Genomic DNA, 23,843 nt, shown 5'->3' on the forward strand with positions numbered 1-23,843 from the left:
ACCAGGTTATAGTCCAACACGTTTATTTGAAATCACAAGCTTTCAGAGCATTGCCCCTTTGTCAGGTGAAGTCTGACAAAGTCACTTATCTTAAAAAAGATAAACTAACATTGGAGCAGTCCAGCGAAGGTTCACCAGGCTGATGCTGAGTATTGGTTAATAAGGAGAGGTTGGGCCTGCACTAATTGGAGTTTAGAAGAAGGAGAATAAGGAAACTTTATTAAAATGTGTAAGATTTTTGAGGCATATTGACGGGATAGTTGTGGAAAGGATGGTTCTCCTTGTTGGAGACTCTAGGACCAAAGGGCATCATGTTAGAATAGTGAGTCACTGAGTTATGCATTGTAATAACATCTGCAACAAATTTTAAGAAGACGCCAGCATTTTGGAGAAATTTGTTGGAAATGGTGATTTTGGTGTTGAGATGAGGAGGACTTTCTTCTCTCATTGGGGAATGAATCAGTGGAATTCTTGACGACAGAAGACTACAGAGTCTGAGTCATGAAGTATATTTCAGGCTAAGATAGACAGATGTTTAATCAGCAAGGGAGTTGGGGTTATGGGGAGAATTTAGGAAAGAACCATGATCTCATTGAATGGCAGAGCAGATCCAATGGCTGAAGTAGTCCGTTGCTGCTCCTATGTCTGAGAATCCTGTGACCCTTTTATCCACAGCACATATTGCTTCTTCAAAGATCTCCAATAATTAGTTTAAACATAATTTCCTTTTTGCAAAACCACATTGACTCTGCCTGTTATGAAGTGTTTAATAATCGCTTCTTACATTTTCCCTACAACAGATATCAAGCTAACTAACCTGAAGTTTCCATCTTTCCATAAAGTAATTGCATTCAGTGTTTTCAAATCTAATGGTGCCTTCCCCAAATTAAGGTTAAAATTGAAATCAATGCAACAACTATTTCTTTCATCACTTTTAGCTCAATAAGATGAAATCCATCAGGATCCAGACACCTGTCATCCCCCAGCTCTAACAATTTACACAGGACCACTTCTCTTGTGATTAGAATTTTCTTGATTTCCTCCCTCCCTTTAGTTTCCTGATTTACAAAATTTTTGTATCATCTATATTGAAAATCGATGTAAAATGCTCCTTCAATATATCTGTCATTGCTTTGTTTTAAATTGTTACTTCCCCAGACTCTCATTTTACCAGACTAGCACTCACATTATTAACTTTTTAAATATCGACGGACAATCTTGTTTTTTTAAATATATCTCACTAGCTTACTCTCATACTTTAAGTTGCTATTGTTATTAATTGTGCAGTAGTTCCTTGCTCCCCAGCCCCCCCCCCCCCCAGTCAGTGGGCAAAGCCCTGGACACCTTGATTAAGTTCTTCCCTGAGAACCTAAACAAACTTTTGTTTAGTGGGTGGCACGGTGGCTCAGTGGTTAGCACTGCTGCCTCACAGCGCCAAGGACCTGGGTTCAATTCCCGCCTCAGGCAACTGACTGTGTGGAGTTTGCACATTCTCCCTGTGTCTGCGTGGGTTTCCTCCGGGTGCTCCAGTTTCCTCCCACAATCCAAAAACATGCAGGTTAAGTGAATTGACCATGCTAAATTGCCCGTAGTGTTAGGGGGATGGGTCAGGGTGGGTTTCTCTTCGGAGGGTCGGTGTGGACTTGTTGGGCTGAAGAGCTTGTTTCCACACTTTAATTAATCTAATCTAAAAAAACCCCTAAATTTGCAAACTTGTGCAGTTTAGAACTAGATGTGTCGCAAGACCAACAAACAATTTCTCAGTCTGAGATGTGAAAGTCCTGACTAGAGTTTCTCTACATGGGCCAGGTATGGCATGAGGTTAGATACAGTGTAGAGGGTACAGTGTACAGTACAGGGTTAGATATGGAGTAAAGCTCCCTTGACACTGTCCCCAAATAAACACTCCCAGGACAGGGACAGCACAGCACTATTACAAATTGGATGGTCTACACCTGAACCAGACTGATGTCCTTGGAGGAGTTTTTGCTACTGCTGTTGGGGACGTTTTAAACTAATGTGGCAGGGGGCTGGGAATCAGAAGAGATTACTGCTAGACAATGAGGTGGAAACTGGAGACTACAAGGATCACAAAATTAGCATTACCAAGGGGAAGAGTAGGCAGAGAGCAGATGAACACAAAAGATCTGGTGGTCTGAAGTACGTATACTTAATGCAAGGAGTAGAGTGGGTAAGGCAGATGAACTTAGGGCTTGGATTGGTGCCTGGAAGTATGACGTTATTGCAATCACAGAGACTTAGTTGAAGGAAGGGCATGATTGGCAACTAAATGTTCCAGGATAGAGGCGCTTCAGACAGGACAGGGAAGGAAGTAAACGGGGGGGAGGAGTTGCATTGCTGGTCAGGGACGATATCACGGCTGTGCTAAAGGAGGACACTATGGAGGCCTTGAACAGTGAGGCATTATGGGTGGAGCTGAGAAATAAGAAGGGTACAGTTACATTGTTGGGGCTGTATTACAGGCCTCTCAACAGTGAGGGTGAGGTAGAAGAACAAATAGGTAAACAGATTATGGAAAGATGTAGATGCAACAGGGTGGTGGTGATGGGAGATTTTAATTTTCCCAACACTGACAGGGATACACTTGTGCCAGAGGTCTGGATGGGGCAGAGTTTGTAAGAAGCGTCCAGGAGAATTTTCTAGAGCAGTATGTCAATAGTCCAACAAGGGAAGGGGCCATATTGGACCTGATGTTGAAGAATGAGTCAGGCCAGGGTGGTAAAAGTTGCAGTGGGGGATTTCTTTGGGAATAGTGACCACAATTCTGTAAGTTTTAGAATACTTGTAGACAAAGATGAGCATGGTCCCAAGGGAAGAATACTAAACAGGCCAAGGCCAATTATATCAACATTAGGCAGGAGCTGGGCAAGTGGATTGGACACAGCTATTTGAAGGAAAGTCCACATTTGAGATGTGGGAGGCTTTCAAAGATAGGTTAAAGATAGTGCAGGATAGGCATGTCCCTTTGAAAGATTCGTGAACCGTGGATGACAGGAGAAATTGTGTGAATAGCCTAGAGGAAAAGGGAAGCGTACATAAGGTCTAGGCAGCTTGACTTATGGGCCTTGAGGAATATCGGGAGAGTAGGACCAATCTTAAACGAGGAATCAAGCAGGCTAAAAGGGGTCATGAAATAACTTTAACGAGTAGAATTAAGGAGAATCATATATAAGAAGCAAGAGGGTAACTAGAGAAAGGGTTGGTCCACTAAAGGATAAGGAAGGAAGGTTGTGTATCAAACCTGAGCAAATGGGTGAGTTTCTCAGTGATTACTTTGCATCAGTGTTTACTGAGGAACAGGAAGTGATGAATGCTGAGATTAGAGATAGAAATTTGTTTATTCTGGGTCACATTGACATAAGGAGAGAAGATGTGTTGGGTAAACCTAAGGATGTTAAGGTGGGTAAATCCCCAGGACCGGATGGGATCCATCCCAGGTTGCTGAGGGAGGCGAGAAAGGAAATAGCTGGGGCCCTGACAGAAATCTTTGTAGCATCCTTAAATACAGGTGAGGTGCCGGAGGACTGGAGAGTTGCTCATGTTGTCACCCTGTACAAGAAGGGTAGTCGGGATATCCCGGGTCACTACAGACCAGTGAGCCTGACGTCAGTGGTGGAAAAGTTGCTGGAGAAGATAATGAGTCATAGAGTCATAGAGATGTACAGCATGGAAACAGACCCTTCGGTCCAACTTGTCCATGCCGACCAGATATCCCAACCCAATCTAGTCCTACCTGCCAGCACCCGGCCCATATCCCTCCAAACCCTTCCTATTCATATACCCATCCAGATGTCTCTTAAATGTTGCAATTGTACCAGCCTCCACCACATCCTCTGGCAGCTCATTCCATTCACATACCACCCTCTGCACGAAAAAGTTGTCCCTTAGGTCCCTTTTATATCTTTCCCCTCTCACTCTAAACCTATGCCCTCTAGTTCTGACTCCCCACCCCCAGGGAAAAGACTTTTCCCATTTATCCTATCCATGGCCCTCATAATTTTATAAACCTCGATAAGGTAACCCTTCAGCCTCTGATGCTCCAGGGAAAACAGCCCCAGCCTGTTCAGCCTCTCCCTGTAGCTCAGATCCTCCAACCCTGGCAACATCCTTGTAAATCTTTTCTGAACCCTTTCAAGTTTCACAACATCTTTCCGATAGGAAGGAGACCACAATCGCATGCAATATTCCAACAGTGGCCTAACCAATGTCCTGTACAACTGCAACATGACCTCCCAACTCCTCTACTCAATACTCTGACCAATAAAGGAAAGCCTACCAAACTCCTTCTTCACTATCCTATCTACCTGCGACTCCACTTTCAAGGAGGGATAAAATCTATTTATATTTGGAAAAGAATGGACTTATCAGTGATAGGCAACATGGTTTTGTGGGGGTAGATTGTGCCTTGACAACTTAATAGAGTTTGTTGATGAAGTGACCAAGTAGATAGATGAAGGAAGGGCTGTTGATGTCATATACATGGGCTTTATTAAGGTTCCCCTTGGTAGACTAATGGAGAAAGTAAAGTCACATGGTGTGTAGGGTGTTCTAGCTAGGTGGGTAAAGAACTGGTTGAGCAACAGGAGACAGAGAGTAGTAGTTGAAGAGAGTTTCTCGAAATGGAGAAAGGTGCCCAGTGGTGTTGCACAGGGGTCAGTGCTGGGGCCACTGTTGTTTGTAATATACATAAATGATCTGGAAGAGGGCACTGTTGGTATGATCAGCAAGTTTACAGATGACATGAAGATTGGTGGAGTAGCAGAAAGCATAGGGGACTGTCAAAGAATACAGAAGAATATAGATAGATTGGAGAGTTTGGTAGAAAAGTGGCAGATGGAGTACAATCCAGGTAAATGTGAGGTGATGCATTTTGGGAAGTCTAATTCTAGAGCGAACTATACTGTAAACGGAAGAGCCTTTGGAAAGGTTGATGAGCAGAGAGATCTGGGAGTGCAGGTCCATTGTACCCTGAAGGTTGCTGCACAGGAGGATAGAGTGGTCAAGAAGGCATATAGTATGCTTGCCTTCATGGACGAGGTATTGAGTATAAGAGCTGGCAGGTCATGTTAAAATTCTACAAGACTTTAGTTCAGCTGCATTTAGAATACTGTGTACAGTTCTGGTCGCCACATTACCAAAAGGATGTGGACGCTTTGGAGAGGGTGCAGAGAAGGCTTACGAGGATGTTGCCTGGTATGGAAGGTGCTAGCTATGAAGAGAGGTTGAGTAGGTTAGGTTTGTTTTCATTAGAAAAAAGGAGATTGAGGGGGACCTGATTGAGGTTTACAAAATCATGAAGGGTATAGACATGGTGGGTAGAGATAAGCTTTTTCCCAGAGTGAGGGATTCAATAATGAGAGGTCACACTTTCAAGGTGAGAGGTGGAAAGTTTAAGGGTGATACACGCGGTAAGTACTTCACACAGAGGGTGGTAGGTGCCTGGAACGCGTTGCCAGCAGAGGTGGTAGAGGCAGGCACGGCATGTTCATTTAAGGTTTGTCTGGACAGATGCATGAGCAGGTGGGGAGCAGAGGGATACAGATACTTAGGAATTGGACATTAGGTTCAGACAATGAATTTGGATCAGCTCGGACTTGAAGGGCTGAAGGGCCTGTTCCTGGGCTGTAAATTTTCTTTGCTCTTTGTTGGGTTAGTTATGGAGTAAAACTCCCTCGACATTGTCCCCATCAAACGCTCCCAGGACAGGGACATTACGGGGTTAGATACAGAGTAAAGCTTCCCCTAGACTGTCCCCATCAAACGCTCCCAGCACAGGGACATTACGGGGTTAGATACAGAGTAAAGCTCACTCTACACTGTCCAACAAACACTCCCAGGACAGGGACAATAAAAGATCAAATCTTGCAGTTATGATCCTCCCAATGAAGTACTGAGTGAGTGCTGCAATGCCAGAGATGCCATTTTTCATTTGGGATCTTAAACTGTGGCCCTGTCTGCCCCCTAATTTGGAAGTAATCGAAATCATAGCTCCTGCTTCAAAGAAGAGAAGTGGAGCTATTCCTGGTGTACCTCCAAAAGTCACTTTTCAAACAGCCTCAGTATTGGCTCATTATCACAGCGGTGCTCAAACTGGCTGCCATGCTAACTACATCATAACAGAGCCTTCAGTTCAGCAGTCATTCTTTGTCAGTGATGTGTTCTGGTCATCAAGGGGTTGAGAAAGCTGCTGAGGAATTGCAAATTATTATGTTAATTGCTAGAGAACAAGAGATTTTAAATAGGAAGATGAGTAATATTCCACCCAAAATGAAACAGTTATGATTTTCTCTACAGCATGCCCAGACTTCCTGAATGAGAGACGTAACCCTTTCAAGATCCCTCAAGACTGTGATATCTTTGTCCTTCGCGATATTGAGAGAGAACGGAAGAAGAAGGTAATACTTTAATGCATTCTACAAGGAAGGACTTACAAACAGTTTAGCAAACCATGTAAAGTCACCATAGTCTTACCAGACCATAGAGAGAGAGAGAGAGCGAGAGACGATGTTTTGGTGGTGAACCTGAGGGTCACCATGTCTCAAGTGAGGGAGAGTGTTGGGAAGGAGAGCCCTTCATGGTAACCTCAGCCAGTACAGGAAGTGACCGCACTCTTTTGGTGTTCCTCCAGCCATCCAGCCAATTGAGCTAACTGAGCCCCAGAAAACAGTAAATCAAAGAATCATACAGCACAGAAACAGATCCTTCAGTTCAACTAGTCCACACTGACCATGTTCCCAAAGTAAACTAGTCCCACCTGCCTGCACTCGGCCCATATCCCTCTAAATCTTTCCTATTTGTGAACTTATCCAAATGTCTTTTAAATGTTGTAACTGTTCCTGCATCTATCACTTTCTCTGGAGGTTCGTTCCACAGATAAACTACACACTGTGTTGAAAAAGAATTGCCCTGTTTTAAATCTTCTCCTGTCACCTTAAAAAATGCCCCCTAGTTTTGAACTCCCCATCCTAGAGAAAAGACCTTTGTCATTCACCTTTTCTAAGCGCCTCTAAGTAATAATTAAAAACAGAAAATGCTGTATGACAAAGAGCCATAGTTGAGTTGAAACATTCTCTCTGTCCAGGCGCTGCTGGACCAGCTTAGCTTCTCCAGCACTTTCTGTTTGTGTTTCAGATTTCCAGCAGCTGCTCTGATCTTTTATTTATGAGAAGGATAAAGCCGGGTAAATGCTGGAGTCCTACGATAGATCAGTCAGCATTCCAGCAGATTTCCTGATGAAGGGCTTTTGCCCGAAATGTCGATTTTCTTGCATCTCGGATGCTGCCTGACCTGCTGTGCTTTTCCAGCACCACTCTAATCTTGACTCTGATCTCCAGCATCTGCAGTACCCACCTTCGTCATTTCAACAGAAAGGTCAATGGCTGGATTGAACATGCAAAAGTAAATTGTCTGGTCCATTTTTACCAAGCTGCATCTTTAATAGATCAGTTCCAAACCAGTTTCAATGGTGAGGGAGATGACAAATGGATGGTTCCTCTTATTGGATCCCTTACCATCTGCCAGTCTAGCAGCTATATCCTTTAGGACCCAGCTGATCAGTAGTGCTGCTGCCGAGCTATTCTTGATAATGGACATTAAAATACCCCATTCAGAGTGCATTTTGAGTCCTTGCCACCCTCAATGCTTCCTCCAAATGTTGTCCAAAATGGAGGGGCACTGATTCATCGCCTAGGGGTAGGCTAGGAGGGTTGACTGCTTTCATGTGGCATTGTGTGATCTGGAGTCAATGTTGAAGACCCCATGTCAACTCCTCCCAACTGTACATCACTGTGACACCACCTCTGCTGGGTCAGTCCTGCGGTATGACAGGATATTCCCAGGGGTGGACTCTGGGACATTCTGAGGATGTGATTAGAGTGTAGGGGGGTGTAGGATGGGAGTTGAGGTAGAAAGTCAACTAAGATTGTATTGATATGCTGAGCAGGATAAAGTGGTCCAAAGATCAAATCCTGTTTCTGAGCTGTTATTAATGTTCTCCAGTGACTGATCAAAAAGAAGTTGAAAATGATGGGCTGGATGGCCTGTGTCACTCAATGATTCTACGATCAGGCTTGTGAAAAGCACACAAGTCCATAGTTAAACCATAAACTCCGCACTAACACTACCATTTTCCCCTACACTTCCTGTTTGATCCTGGTCTCCAGGAACAAAATGAACAGAAGAAACTCAAGATTCATGAGAAAGTCACGTACACAGCTCGAGTTAATGCGAAATTTGGCAGCCCACAAAAGGTGGAGGAAGAACCAAAGGAGGATTCAGAGGCTGAGCATCAGGCCAATATTAAAAAGTTGTCTGCTCTCAAAAGTGATCCTTCGTGGAAGGTCAAAGTCACAAGAGGTACTGCCCATTCATTCCCAATTGTCAGAATTCTGTATTTCTATCTTTCTGAATCAAACACTCCTAGAACTGTGAAACTTGCTTTTACAGGGAGCGGTTGAACTGAATATTCCAGGGAATTTACAGGGAGAAGGGGATAGAGGGTTACTGTGCTGGATTTAGACAAAGAAAGAGGCTCAGCCCGTCCTTTTGTGCCTCCCCGTGTCTCCCTTTCTCTCTATCTTTCTGTCTCTGTTTGTCTCAGTGTGCCTCCAACCTGCTTCCTCTGTATGTCTCTGTCTCTATTGGTGTCTCCCCATCTCTCCCTCCTCTTTTGCTCAGTTGCAGTAGGTAAGTTGTAAATTTGTGTCATTTCAGATCGTCAGATTGAGAAAGAAACATTGAATGATTATATCAACAAGAAAAGAGAGATGTTTATCTTGCAGGTAACACTAATTAGTCTGGAAATAAGATTTATTTTGTTATTGTTGGTTTGCCCGCCGATAGGCATTGGCTGCCAAAACTGATTGGGTATCTGTTGTTTGCAAAAGCTTTGTGGAGGTGTTCATCATTTTTGCATATTCCCGGGATGCAGCAGTGTGTTATTACTTGTTGGAATAGTGTTCTGACACAGCTCTGTTTGTGGGCAATGGGATTTGGTTTGTGTAGGTTGCCTTCCTGTATACCTTGGTTTGGAACAGGCCCACAAAGTTTTTGCAAAAGACAGATACCCAATCAGCTTCGTCTGCCAATGTCTATGGAACAAACAAGGTCAAGAGGACACAGTACAGCCCAATACACTGGTCACCCTGCCTCACATTAAGAACATCTCGGAAATAACAGCGAGATTCCCACGACCACTCGGGATTATGGTTGCACACAAACCCAGAGCCACACTACGCCAACTGCTGTCAGGGATGAAAGACCCTATACCCGAAACATACAGAACCAACGTCATGAACAAAACTCCATGCAGTGACTGCCACAAACACTACATCAGACAGACTGGAAGGAGACTAGATACAGACACCAACTGGCAGTAAACGACATGACAAATTCTCACTCATCTCCATACACTCAGACAAGGAGGGCCATCAGTTCGACTGGGATAACGTAACCACCTTGGAACAAGCTAACTAAAGACACACGCAGGGATTTCTAGAGGCCTGGTTCTCAACCCAGAACGCTATCAACAGACATTTAGAGACGGATCCTCTGTGCAAGCCACTGTGGAGCAGGACCAGAAATGACACAACCACCATAACAGACTGGGTCAGATAAATAATGAGCGGAATAGTACAACAAATTTCATCAGAAGGTGCACTAATGGTGTCATTGAGCAGGGTGACCAGAAGGTCTGCATACAAACCTATCAACTCGGTGGGCAAACCAATAATCATATCCACAACCTGAGCTACAAGCCTTCTCAAAAACCTGAGGTTTATTTTACTTGAGAAGTTTCCTCTTCTGTCTTTGTTTTGCCAGTTGATTTTGTTTCTTCTCTCACTGTTGAACCCTTTCCCTTTGTCACCAGTTGTGACACTTCCTCCATTTCCATTTCTTTTTTCTGTCTGTTTCCTTCCCTCCCCCTTTCTCTCTGTCTCTGTCTGTCTCTCTCTTGCTCACGCACACACTCATATTTATTTAATCCTATTTTGCTCTTGGTTCCTATCAAAGTACAAAAATCCTTGTCCTATAGTGTCTTCTTCTGAGTATCTACATTGCATTCGAACAACACTTGTCATGCTTCCATAGACTGTCAAAGCACAGGAGGCCATTTGGCCCATTATGCTTGTGCCAGCCTCTATCTCCTGGCTTTCACTCCCTCTGCCCTCTCCTCACAGATGCACCATTTTCCTTCCCTTTTTTAACAATTATTTACTCAATTTCATTTTGAAAGGTATCATTTGCATCTTCTTCCACTGCTCCCTCTTTGCCTGTTTTCTTTTTACAAATTACCATAAATCTTTGCCCTCTTAGATTAGATTACTTACAGTGTGGAAACAGTCCCTTCGGTCCAACAAGCCCGCACCGAACCTCCGAGGAGCAACCCCTACATTTACCTAACACTACGGGCAATTTAGCCTGGTCAATTCACCTAACCTGCACATTTTTGGACTGTGGGAGGAAACCAGAGCACCCGGAGGAAACCCACGCAGACACGGGGAGAATGTGCAAACTCCACACGGACAGTTGCCCGAGGCAGGAATTGAACCCGGGTCTCTGGCGCTGTGAGACAGCAGTGCTAACCACTGTACCACAGTGCCGCCCGTTCATGTCACTGGAAACGTTTTTTTTTATTCAGCCCATTCTGTCCCAAGGCGAAACGTTGCTGAGCCACCTCCTCATTCAGTCCTCCACATCGGGGCGGCACGGTGGCACAGTGGTTGGGGCGGCACGGTGGCACAGTGGTTGGGGCGGCACGGTGGCACAGTGGTTAGCACTGCTGCCTCACAGCGCCAGGGACCTGGGTTCAATTCCCGCCTCAGGCGACTGACTGTGTGGAGTTTGCACGTTCTCCCCGTGTCTGCGTGGGTTTCCTCCGGGTGCTCCGGTTTCCTCCCACAGTCCAAAGATGTGCGGGTCAGGTGAATTGGCCATGCTAAATTGCCCGTAGTGTTAGGTAAGGGGTATATGTAGGGGTATGGGTGGGTTGTCGCTTCGGCGGGTCGGTGTGGACTTGTTGGGCCGAAGGGCCTGTTTCCACACTGTAAGTAATCTAATCTAATCTAATCTGCACATTGCCTCTTCAAAATCAAACTTGATGTCGCAAATCAGTTTTGAAAAAGTTACCCTTGTGCCATTTTAGACCATTCCAACCTTAACACTGCCACACAGTGGAGGCTTTGATCCTTCAACTTGCATTTGTCACCTTAAGAGGAAACCTACAGCAGGGCACAAGGGTACGTCTGACAGGGCAGCACTCCCTCAGCACTGACCCTCTGACAGTGCAGCACTCCGTCAGTACTGACCCTCTGACAGTGCAGCACTGACCTTCTGACATGCGGCACTCCCTCAGCACTGACCCTCCGAGAGTGCAGCACTCCGTCAGTACTGACCCTCTGACAGTGCGGCACTTCCTCAGTACTGACCGTCCGACAGTGCGGTACTCCCTCAGTACTGACCGTCCGACAGTGCGGTACTCCCTCAGTACTGACCGTCCGACAGTGCGGCACTCCCTCAGTACTGACCCTCCGACAGTGCAGCACTCCCTCAGTACTGACCCTCTGACAATGCAGCACTCCGACAGTACTAACCCTCTGACAGTGCGGCACTCCCTCAGTACTGACCCTCTGACAGGGCAGCACTCCCTCAGCACTGACCCTCCGACAGTGCGGCATTCCGTGAGTACTGATCCTCCGTCAGTACTGATCCTCCGCCAGTACTGATCCTCCGCCAGTGCGGCACTCCCTCACCACTGAACCTCCAACAGTGCGGTGCTCCCTCAGTATTGACCCTCTGACAGTGCAGCACTCCCTCAGCACTGACTCTCTGACAGTGCAGCACTCCCTCAGCACTGACCTCCGACAGTGTGGCACTCCCTCACCACTGAACCTCCAACAATGCGGCACTCCCTCAGCACTGACCCTCTGACAGTGCGGCACTCCCTCAGCACTGACCCCCTGACAGTGTGGCACTCCCTCAGCATTGACCCTCCGACAGTACAGCGCTCCCTCAGTACTGACCCTCTGACAATGCAGCACTCCGACAGTACCGACCCTCTGACAGTGCGGCACTCCCTCAGTACTGACCCTCTGACAGTGCGGCATTCCCTCAGAACTGACCCTCTGACAGGGCAGCACTCCCTCAGCACTGACCCTCCGAAAGTGCGGCATTCCGTCAGTACTGATCCTCCACCAGTGCGGCACTCCCTCACCACTGAACCTCCAACAGTGCGGTGCTCCCTCAGCACTGACCCTCTGACAGTGCAGCACTCCCTTAGCACTGACTCTCTGACAGTGCAGCACTCCCTCAGCACTGATCCTCTGACAATGTGGCACTCCCTCAGTACTGACCTTCCGACAGTGTGGCACTCCCTCAGTACTGACCCTCTGACAGTGTGGCACTCCCTCAGTACTGACCTTCTGACAGTGTGGCACTCCCTCAGTACTGACTGTCTGACAGTGCGGCACTGCATATTGAGTGAATAGCGCACGCTACTCATGCCATCTGGGCTAGTCAGACAGATCTGAGTTTCCCTGGCAATATATTTTTCCACCTGTAATATTTGTGTTTACCTGTGTGTTTTTGTTTGGATTATTTGTGAATGGGATAAAAGTTTAAGTTTATTCATAAAAGTTGTGTAATTAATAATCCAGCTTCTTTGTAAGTTTGTTCAAGTTGGTCTTGATTAAAAATAATATTACTTAGTCACTTCACGATGAAACCTGACGTATGTTAATTTTGCGTTCTGAATTGCAGTCAATCAGGTCAGTTGATTTAATTGGTTCAGTTCAGTTAAGGGACAAATTGTGAAGTAGTGGGACTCAATGAGTAGCATCCACTTCACAATGGGTCATGGCAATGGGAAGACCAGGAGTGAGGAGCAGAGACATGGAAATGTGTGTGTTGGCTGGGAAGAAGTCCACTTTTGCTGCTTTCCTAACGAATCTTCGGTGTTTGCTCCTGTCCAGTACTCACTGACCATGAAGAAGGACGAAATGCGGAAATTGGATGAAGTGGCTGCAGCAGAGGAGATGAAACTGGAGAAGGCTGAGCAGTATCTTGAGGAAGACGCGGCCATGTTTGACGAGTTCCTGAAAGAAAATGACAAGAACTCTGTGGAAGCAATGCGAATGTGAGAATGTAATCTTTTAGTCCCCTGATAAAATGTTTACAACATGTTCAAGAGAAGCTGAAGTTTCCTCCAAAGGGGTGGTTTGTGATAGAAGTATTCCCGATAAATTAGAAGGCTGTGGGATATTGGTGTCTCTGGCTGGGTCATAATTTATTGCCCGTCCCTAGTTGCCCCTTGAGAAGGTGGGGGGTGAGCTGCCTTCTTAAACGGCTGCAGTTTTCAAGAAGGAGTTATAAAAGTAGTCATTAGGGCTATAGGGATCAAAGAGTATGTGGGAACATGATTTGGAGATGCCGGTGTTGGACTGGGGTGGACAAAGTTAAAAATCACACAACACCAGGTTATAGACCAACAGGTTTATTTGGAAGCACTAACTTTCAGAGCGCTGCTCCTTCATCAGGTGGTTGTGGATTAAGATTGTAAGACATAGAATTTGTAGCAAAAGTTTACAATGTGATGTAACTGAAATCATATATTGAAAAAGAGCCGGATTGTTTGTTAAGTGTGTCATCTTTTAGAATGACAATGTTGGTTTCAGTTCTTTCATATAAAAATTGCAAAACTTGTTTTAAAAGTTACATTCTCAAGCTATCCCCATTCAGTTTGATAACCATGAGGAGAGCCTCACCCCCCCACACACAGACTCTCTCATACACTCACACATAAACACTCTCACAGACTTAAACCCCTTTACACTCACACTCACATGCACACACACCCTCTCACAGACACTCATTAACCCCCCCCCCCACACACACACACACACGTGCACACATACACATATAAGTTTGGGGGGTGAATTTGCACGTGCAGAATTATATTTTACTTTGCTCAAAAAACCGCATGAATCCATGTAAGATTCTGTAAATCCGGTTTTTAGATTAGAATCAGCCTGACACAGACAGCCTCACAGGGAGTTAACACCTTCAATACATTGTCTGGGCCGACATGACACCAATTGTTAAAGTGAACTTGAGAATGTAACTTTTCAAACAAGTTTTGCGATTTACATATGAACAAACTAAAACCAACATGGTCTTTCTGAAAGATGAGAGACTTAACAAACAATCTGAGTGTTGTGTGATTTTTAACTAAGTGGGAACAGGGGACTGAGTTGAATGATCAGCTGTGATTGTATTAAATGGTGGAGCAGGCTGAAGGGCTGAATGGCCTACTCCTGCTCCTAGTTTCACTGTTTCTGTGAGATCCTATTGTCTGAAAAATTCTTTCTTCAGACCAATTTGGCTGAGAGGGTGGGATCTCTCTCTCTCTTTCTCTCTCTCTCTCTCTCTCTGTCTCTCTGTCTCTCTCTGCTGTCCTATCAGGTTCTGGTTAATGTGGTTTCTGTTTTCTGTTTTCAGAGCTGAACAGGAGACCAAACTGAAGCTGGAGAAAGTAGCTGAAATCAAGAAAGTGACAACGCAAATGATGGCAGTGAAAAAGTGAGGCAATGTAGAGTTTGGCTAGAGAAGCTGTTTCCATTGAATTGGTATGGGGTCAGATGTGGATATAAGCTGAAGATAATTGGTCAAAGATCTCAGGGGGAGGGGTTTAAATGGGGCATTGGGGCCTTTAGGGAAAGGATATCTGCACAGTGAGTTGTTGTGACGCCTATTTCTGATGAAGGGCTTTTGCCCGAAAAACGTCGATTTTCCTGCTCCTCGGATGCTGCCTGAACTGCTGTGCTTTTCCAGCACCACTCTGATCTAAAGCGTGACCTGTAACATGCTGCCTAAGCAGATGTCACTGTAAGTAACATACAGAGTTTTGGAAAAAAGTCATCCAGAGGACAACAGGGAAAGAACTCAGTGAGGGACTAACCCATGAGCTCAATCAAAGAGCCAGCACACGCACAAAGGACTAAATGGCCTCCTTTCTTGAAAGGGCTTCACCAGTTAACAGAATCTCACTTGAGAACTTCATCTGCTAAAGAGTTAAAGTTTGGTTTAAAATCAATTAGAAATTGAAGGTAATTTTCTCCTCATTTATTGAGTTTTGTTCTCTGTGGCTGTGAGATTTTTAATTCCTCATTTCTGCTTTCTGGCTAAAGATGTTTGAGGAAAGGGTTTACAAGATTGACCCTAGGACTAGGTTGTGCCGACATAGTCACCAGCTCACAGTGATTCCTGAGACCAAGGCACTGACTGGGGGCAGGATTGAAATGCAGTGTGCAGACCCCTTCTGCCAAATGGCAGAAAGTTTCTGTCTAGGTTCATCTTCCCATTATCCCATCTGAGAGGGAGGAACTGGAACCAGTATAAAGCTTTGAGTTTGTATTGATCTTGTTCTTGCTGAATCTGGCAGTGATATTGTCAAATTTGAAGAGACGCTGAAGGATTACCAGGTGTACAGGGACTTTCTGATCAAAGTATCTCCCAAAGAATGGAAGGAGGAGAGGGAGAGAAAAAAGAAGGAATCAAAGATGTCACAGGATAAATTTGAGGAACCCCCTCTGAAACCATCCATTCCTTCAGCGACCTTACGACGTGAGTATCCACATGGGAACAGTTACAGTATAATGATGGGATAGCTCTGATGGAGAGTCATCCAGACTCAAAACGTTAGCTTTCTCCCTCTCCATGGATGCTGTCTGACCCGCTGTGATCTACAGCATGTTTTTTTTGTTTTCAGTACAAATTCCAGCATCTGCAGTGATTTGCTCTGAGGGAGGGAGACGGTGTTGGTTGAATTTGTTAAACCCTTTGGAGAATGTCAGTAGGAGAGTGATTACAGCGGAATCAGTGGAATTGTATTTTCAAAAACAGTATTTTTTAAATCTTGCATGGGATGTGGGTAAGTCCACCCGTCCCTAATTACCCTGAACTGAAAGTCAACCACATTGATGTGGATCTGGAGTAAGGATGGCAGTTTCCTTCCCTCAAGCCAAGAATGAACCAGATAGGTTTTTTACAACGTTTACAATATCACTCACTCAGCACTGACTCTCCGACAATGCAACACTCCTTCAGCACTGACCCTCCGACAGTGCTGCACTCCCTCAGCACTGACCCTCCGACAGTGTGGCCCTCCCTCAGCACTGACCCTCTGACAGTGCTGCACTCCCTCAGCACTGATCATCTGACAGTGCTGCACTGCCTCAGCACTGACCCTCCAACAGTGCTGCACTCCCTCAGTACTGACCTTCTGACAGTGCAGCACTTCTTCAGCACTGACCCTCTGACAGTGCAGCACTCCCTCAGCAGTGATCCTCCGACAGTGCGGCATTCCCTCAGCAGTGACCCTCCGACAGTGCGGCACTCCCTCAGCACTGACCCTCTGACAGTGCGGCACTCCCTCAGCACTGACCCTCCGACAGTGTGGCCCTCCCTCAGCACTGACCCTCTGACAGTGCCGCATTCCCTCAGTACTGACCCTCCGACAGTGCCGCATTCCCTCAGTACTGACCGTCCGACAGTGCGGCACTCCCTCAGCACTGACCCTCTGACAGTGCGGCACTCCCTCAGCACTGACCCTCCGACAGTGTGGCCCTCCCTCAGCACTGACCCTCTGACAGTGCCGCATTCCCTCAGTACTGACCCTCCGACAGTGCCGCTTTCCCTCAGTACTGACCGTCCGACAGTGCGGTGCTCCCTCAGCACTGACCCTCTGACAGTGTGGCACTCTGTCTGCGGCATAAGAAAATGTGCAGCAGTTTGGTAAGAAGTCCTTACAGGGTTAGTTAGTTTCATGGGTACTTCTCCTGAGACATGCCTTTTTTTAATTTCCAGCTTTATTTTTAACAAATGTTTACACTGCCCAGCGTGGGCTTTATCCTCACCCCTCATCTGAGCTTTATAGCTCAAATAAACTACAGCACTGGACTAAAGCCTCACAGCCTTGTGAAAGGTGTCAGGATGGGTCAGGGAACTGAGCAAGCAGATTATGCTTAGAGAGAAACATCTCACCTGCTGTGGTGGCCTCCAGGAGAAGACATTGAACCTCATCTGGTTGTTGGGCCAAATGGCCTTTTCTTGGCTGTGTGGATCTCTGATTCTCTCTGAAGGGTTTTAACATGTGGTCTTTGTTCTGACTAGGGCATGGTAGCAAGTCCAACGTCCAGTCAAGCCAGGAAATTCGAACGGTGACGCTGGGTGTGAAGCCCTTATTCGACAGGAGGAAGTAAGTTTCCTATTCGAGGCGACAACATTGATACCTTTGGGGGAAACAGACAGAAGCAGAATTGTTATTGTAAGAATTCACCCAAATGTTACAGGAGGAACTGGAACAGAAGCTGTAGGCATTGAGTAGGGAGTGTTCATGGATACTGTTGGCAGGAGCAGTGAGGTATCACAGAGCATTACAGCATGGAAGCAGGCCCTTCAGCCCAAACTGGTCCATGCTGACCACAGTGCCCACTCAGCTGGTTCCAATTTCCCGCATTTCCTCTATATCCCTCTCAACCCTTTCCAACCATGTCCCTATCCAAATGTTTTTTAACATGTTGCTGTTGTACCTGCCTCAAACGCTTCCTCTGGCAGCTCATTCCACATACACACCTCTGTTGGGGTGAAGAAGTTGCCCCTCAGGTCCTTCCGAAATCTTTCCCCACTCACCTTAAACCTGTGCCCTCTAGTTTTCAGTTCCCCATTCCTGGGGAAAAGACTATCTGCATTGGTCCTAACTATGCCCTTTGTGATTCTATACACCTCAATAAGGTTACCCCTCATTCTCCTACATCCCAAGGGATGAAGTCCTATCCTGGCCAGCCTCTCCCTATATCTCAGGCTGACTAGTGCTGGCAACACTCTTGTAAATCTTCTTTGCACTCTTTCAGTTTAACCATGTCTTTCCTATAACATGGTGACCCAAACTATACACAGTACTCCGAGTGCGGCCTCACCAGTCACTTATACAACTGTAACATAACGTCCTAACTCCTGTATTCAGTACCTTGACCAATGAAAGCCAGCATGATAAATGCCTTCTTCACCGCCCTGTCTACCTATGACACAGCTTTCAAGAGACTATGTACTCATAGGAGTGGGGTATTTTCTACAGAACAATGGACAGGTGACTTGAGGGGGAGTTAGCAGATTTTGTCCATTTGTGTTAGTGTCACTGTTAGCCCTTTGTTTCTGTTCCTTCTAAAGGAGTTCTGCTCACCCTTCAACAAGAGAGTCAGAGCCGGAATGGTCTGACAGCGATGAGGTACGTAGCCTGTACTTCTCTACAAAAACTGTCCTTCTCCACCCAGGTCCAGTCCCAAAGATCAGTGGCTGTTCCACACCATTGGAATCACCTTCATGTCAGCTTCCTCATTGTCCCTGGATTGGATCCAGGAACTCTGGCTGCTGGTTTGTTCAGTCCTGCTCTGCCAACCAATAGGAGCATGGCTGACCTGATTACTCCTCAATAACCTTTCACCCTCTTGCGAATCAAGAAGGAGGCCACTTGGGCCATCACTTCCAGAAAGCCATGGCCTAGTGGTATGATCACCATACTATTAATCCAGTTAGTGGTCGAGGGACCTGGGTTCAAATCTCACCACAGCAGATGGTGAAGTTTTAATTTAATATAAAGTCTGGATGTAAGAGTCTGATGATGACCATGAATCATTATCAATTGTTTGAAAAACCGACTAGTTCACCAATTCCCTTTAGGGAAGGAAACATCCATCCTTTCCTGGTCTGGCCTACATGTGACTCCAGACCAATAGTGATGTGGTTGACTCTTAACCACCCTCTGGGCAATTAGGGATGGACAATAAATGCTGGGGCCAGCCAGTAACACTCTGATCCTGTGAATGAATTTTTAAAAATTCTTCTGTTCAATTAATTCTCCAATTCCCTTTTGAATGTTCCTTTTGGATTTACCCCCACTACTCTTTCAAGCAGTATGTTCCAGAACACTACTCTCTGCAGAATGGAGTTTGCTAAATTCACAAAAAAAAAGCAATGGTGACACGCGGAAAACATTTTCACACAGACGTGCTTAGGAACTGGAGTGCACTGCCTGAGAATGTAATGGAGGCTGATTCAGTCAAGGCATTCCAGGGTGAATTGGAGCATTATTTGAAGAGGAAAAAATCAATAGGGAATAGGTGACAGAGATGGACTGGGGGGTCAGTTGCTCTTACAGAGAACCAGCATGAACATAGTGGGCTGAATGGCCTCCTTTTATGCTGTAAGGGTTGTGTGATTCATTCCTTCTCTTTGGTGAATTATCTTGAATCTGTGCTCCCCTATGGTCACTGACCCTTCTACCCCTGGGAACAATATTGTAATAACACCAAACCAGTCCCGCGACTTTATTTCTACAGGGAGAGAATTGAAAAACCAGCTGCTAAATATTAATCAAATCTGTGTTTAGTCACATTTGTGGATTATGGTTCTGGTTTCCATACATCAAAAAGAATAGAGAGGCAGGAGAGAGAGAGAGAGTGAGTGAGAGAGAGGACAGAAAGGGAAAGTCATAAGAATGTAAGAACTGGGAGCAGGCAGAAGATATTCAGTTCCTCCAGTCTGCTGCGCTATTTATTATAATTGTGACTGGTCTCATCTTAGCCTCAGGTCCACTTTCCTGCCCATATTCCAGAACCTTTCAACTCATTACGGGCTTCTGATGATGTCAGACCTATAAGTAAGTTGAAATCACATAGAGCAGCCATCAGATTAAGCCTGCAATAATACACAGCACGCCTTAGATATAGGAACACAACTTCAAGTGTTTTTATAGAATTATGCAACACAGACGGAGGACATTCTACCCATATTGTGCAGGGTAGCCCTTTAAGACCTGGTCAGTTGGACCCAATCTGGTTTGCCCTTTCACATGGGACATACAAATCAGGAGCAAGGGCCAGCTCTTCAGTCTGCTCTGCCATTCAATAAGATAGTGGCTGATCTGATTGCAACCTTAAATCCACATTCCTGCCTACGATAAAGACAGAAGCACATGTAAGGTATAGACAGGATAGACCAAGTAAATCCTTAGATGAGTATAAAGGCAGTAGGAGTATACTTAAGAGAGAAATCAGGAGGACAAAAAGGGGGCATGACATAGCTTTGGCAAATAGGGTTAAGGAGAATCCAAAGGGTTTTTATAAATACGTTAAGGACAAAAGGGTAACTAGAAAGAGAATAGGCCCCCTCAAAGATCAGCAAGGCTGCCTTTGTGTGGAGCCGTAGGAGATGGGAGAGATAATAAATGAGTATTTTGCATCAATGCTTACTGTGGGAAAGGAGATGGAAGATGTAGAATGTAGGGAAATAGACGGTGACACCTTGAAAGATGGCCATATTACAGAGGAGGAAGGGCTGGATGTCTTGAAATGCATAAAAGTGGATAAATCCCCAGGACCTGATCAGGTGTACCTGAGAACTCTGTGGGAAGCTAGGTAAGTGATTGCTGACCTCTTGCTGAGATATTTATATCATTGATAGTCACAGAAGCTTGGAGGTTGACTAACGTGGTGCCCCTGTTTAAGAAGGGTAGTAAGGACAAGCCAGGGAACTGTAGACCAGTGAGCCTGATATCGGTGGTGGGCAAGTCATAGAGTCATTCAGTTGTACAGAGCCTTCGGTCCAACCTGTCCATGCCGACCAGATATCCCGTCCCAACTGCCAGCACCCGACCCATATCTCTCCAAACCCTTCCAATTCATATACTCATCCAGATGCCTTTTAAATGTTGCAATTGTACCAGCCTCGACCACTTCCTCTGGTAGCTCATTCCATACCCGTACCACCCTCTGTGTGAAAAGGTTGCCCCTTAGGTCTCTTTTGTATCTTTCCCCTCTCACCCTAAACCTATGCCCTCTAGTTCTGGACTCTCCCACCCCAGGGAAAAGACTTTGTCTATTTATCCTATCCATGCCCCTCATAATTTTGTAAACCTCTATAAGGTCACCTCTCAGCCTCTAACGCTCCAGGGAAAACAGCCCCAGCCTGTTCAGCTTCTCCCCATAGCTCAAATCCTCCAACCCTGGCAACATCCTTGTAAATCTTTTCTGAACCCTTTCAAGTTTCACAACATCCTTCAGGTAAGAAGGAGGCCAGAATTGCTCACAATATTCCAACAGTGGCCTAACCAATGTCCTGTACAGCCGTAACATGACCTCCCAACTCCTGTACTCAATACTCTGACCAATAAAGGAAAGTATACCAAATGTCTTCTTCACTATCCTATCTACCTGCGACTCCACTTTCAAGGAGCTACGAACTTGCACTCCAAGGTCTCTTTGTTCAGCAACACTCCCATGGACCTTACCATTAAGTGTATAAGTCCTGTTAATGCATGCTTTCCCAAAATACAGCTCCTCCCATTTATCTGAATTAATCTCCATCTGCCACTTCTCAGCCCATTGGCCCCCGTAGTAATCTAAGGTAACCTTCTTCGCTGTCCACTACACCTTCAATTTTGGTGTCATCTGCAAACTTACTAACTGTACCTCTTATGCTCACATCCAAATCATTTATATAAATGATGAAAAGTAGTGGACCCAGCACCAATCCTTGTGGCACTCCACTGATCACAGGCCTCCAGTCTGAAAAACAACCCTTCACCCCACCCTCTGTCTTCTACCTTTGAGCCAGTTCTGTATGCAAATGGCTAGTTCTCCCTGTATTCCATAAAATCTAACCTTGCTAATCAGTCTCCCATGGGGAACCTTGTCGAACGCCTTACTGAAGTCCATATAGATCACATCTACTGTTCTGCCCTCAAAAATCCTCTTTGTTACTCTTTAAAAAACTCAATCACATTCGTGAGACATGATTTCCCACGCACAAAGCCATGTTGACTATCCCTAATCAGTCCTTCCCTTTCCAAATACATGTACATCCTGTCCCTCAGGATAGCTTTACAAGGATGTTGCCATGGTTGGAGGATTTGAGCTATTGGGAGAGGCTGAATAGGCTGGGACTGTTTTCCCTGGAGCTTAGGACGCTGAGGGGTGACCTTATTGCGTGAGTATAGATAGGGTAAATAGTCAAGGTCTCTTCCTGGGGGGGGGGGGGGGGGGGGGGGGGGGGGGTTGGTGGAGGTGGCGGTGGTCCACAATTAGAGGGCGTAGGCTTAGGGTGAGAGGAGAAAGACATAAAAGACACCTAAGAGGCAACGTTTTCACACAGAGGGTGGTACGTGTAAGGAATGAGCTGCCAGAGGAAGTGGTGGAGGCTGGTACAATTGCAACATTGAAAAGGCATCTGGATGGGTATATGAATAGGAAGGGTTTGGAGGGATATGGGTCAGGTGCTGGCGGGTGGGACTAGATTGGGTTGGGATATCTGGTCAGTATGGACGGGTTGGACTGTAGGGTCTGTTTCCGTATGACTATGACTCTATTCCTGATTAACCTATCACCTCCTTGCTGAACAAGAATCTTTTCATCTGTTTCCTTAAAAATATTCAAGGCCTCTGCTGTTCCCACCATCCATTCAGGAAGACAGTCCCAAAGAGCCTTGTCACAAAGAGGGAAAAAAATAGCCTCCTAATTGTTTTAAATGGATTTTTAAATACTGCGCCCTCATACTAGATTCTCCCCAGTGGAAACATCCTGCCCACCTCTACCCTATAATTTCACGTTAATAGAGAATCAATAGGTAAGGCGATGTAGTGAAAAGTGGACAGAGTAACAGTTTAGCCACAAACACAATGCAACGAGCTTGAGGAGCCAAATGGCCTAGTCTCATGTTCCATAAGAACATCAGCACTAGGAGCAGGAGGAGGCCATTCAGCCCCTCCAGCTTGCTCTGCCTTTTAATAAGATCATGGCTGATCTCATTTTTCTGCCTGTTCTCTATAACCTTCAACCTCCTCTTCAACTCTTTATTGATGAAAGATCTGCCTGTCTCCCTCCATAAAATTATACAATGTCCCAGCAGGCATCGCCGTCTGGCAGAGGGAATTCCACAGCAATTTTTTTATTCATGTCTGTGGGATGGGGGTGTCACTGGCTAGGCCCAGCATTTATTGCCCGTCCCTAGCTTCCCCTTGAGAAGGTGGGGGTGAGCTGCCTTCTTGACCCGCTGCGGTTCATGTACTGTAGGTAGACCCACAATGCCCTTAGGGAGGGAATTCTAGGATTCTGACTCAGCGACACTGAAAAAATGGCGATATATTTCCAAGTCAGGATGATGAGTGGCTTGGAGGGGAACTTGCAAGGGGTGGTGATCCCATGTATCTGTTGCCCTTGTCCTTCTAGATGGAAGTGGTTGTAGGTTTGGAAGGTGCTGTCTGAGAATCTTTGGTGAATATCTGCAGTGCATCTTGTAGACAGTACACACTGCTGTTACTGAGCGTCGGTGGGGGAGGGAGGGGATGTTTGTGGATGTGGTGCCAATCAAGCGGCTGCTTTGTCCTGGATGGTGTTGAGCTTCTTGAGTGTTTTTGGAGCTGCCCCCATCCAGGGCAAGTGGGGAGGATTCCCTCACACTCCTGACTGGTGCCTTGTAGATGATGGACAGATTTTGGGGAGTCAGAAGGTGAGTTACTCACCACCGTGTTCCCAGCCTCTGACCTGCTCTTGTAGCTGTTGTGTTTATCTCGATACTTAGAATCCCTACAGTGTGGACACAAGCCCTGAACTCTACGGGCAATTTAGCATGGCCAGTTCACCAAACCTGCACATCTTTGGACTGTGGGAGGAAACCAGACCACCCGGAGGAAACCCACGCAGACACGGGGAGAATGTGCAAACTCCACACAGATAGTCACCTGAGGCTGGAATTGAACCTGGGTCCCTGGTGCT

At 45.9% G+C, this 23,843-nt stretch overlaps 1 protein-coding gene across 1 annotated transcript in view; it reads left to right on the top strand.

The window, feature by feature from the left end:
- The window catches only part of cfap100 (cilia and flagella associated protein 100), a 48,692-nt gene that overhangs the window by 18,113 nt on the left and 6,736 nt on the right, over positions 1–23,843 (top strand). Inside the window, exons 3-10 of the mRNA XM_060835822.1 lie at positions 6,316–6,416; positions 8,184–8,376; positions 8,734–8,801; positions 12,990–13,153; positions 14,515–14,595; positions 15,458–15,639; positions 17,188–17,272; positions 18,244–18,301. Coding sequence (XP_060691805.1) covers positions 6,316–6,416; positions 8,184–8,376; positions 8,734–8,801; positions 12,990–13,153; positions 14,515–14,595; positions 15,458–15,639; positions 17,188–17,272; positions 18,244–18,301 — 932 coding nt within the window. The remainder of the gene's footprint in view (positions 1–6,315; positions 6,417–8,183; positions 8,377–8,733; positions 8,802–12,989; positions 13,154–14,514; positions 14,596–15,457; positions 15,640–17,187; positions 17,273–18,243; positions 18,302–23,843) is intronic.

This window comes from Hemiscyllium ocellatum, chromosome 14, assembly GCF_020745735.1.
Source record: "Hemiscyllium ocellatum isolate sHemOce1 chromosome 14, sHemOce1.pat.X.cur, whole genome shotgun sequence".
NCBI classification, from domain to species: Eukaryota; Metazoa; Chordata; class Chondrichthyes; order Orectolobiformes; family Hemiscylliidae; genus Hemiscyllium; species Hemiscyllium ocellatum.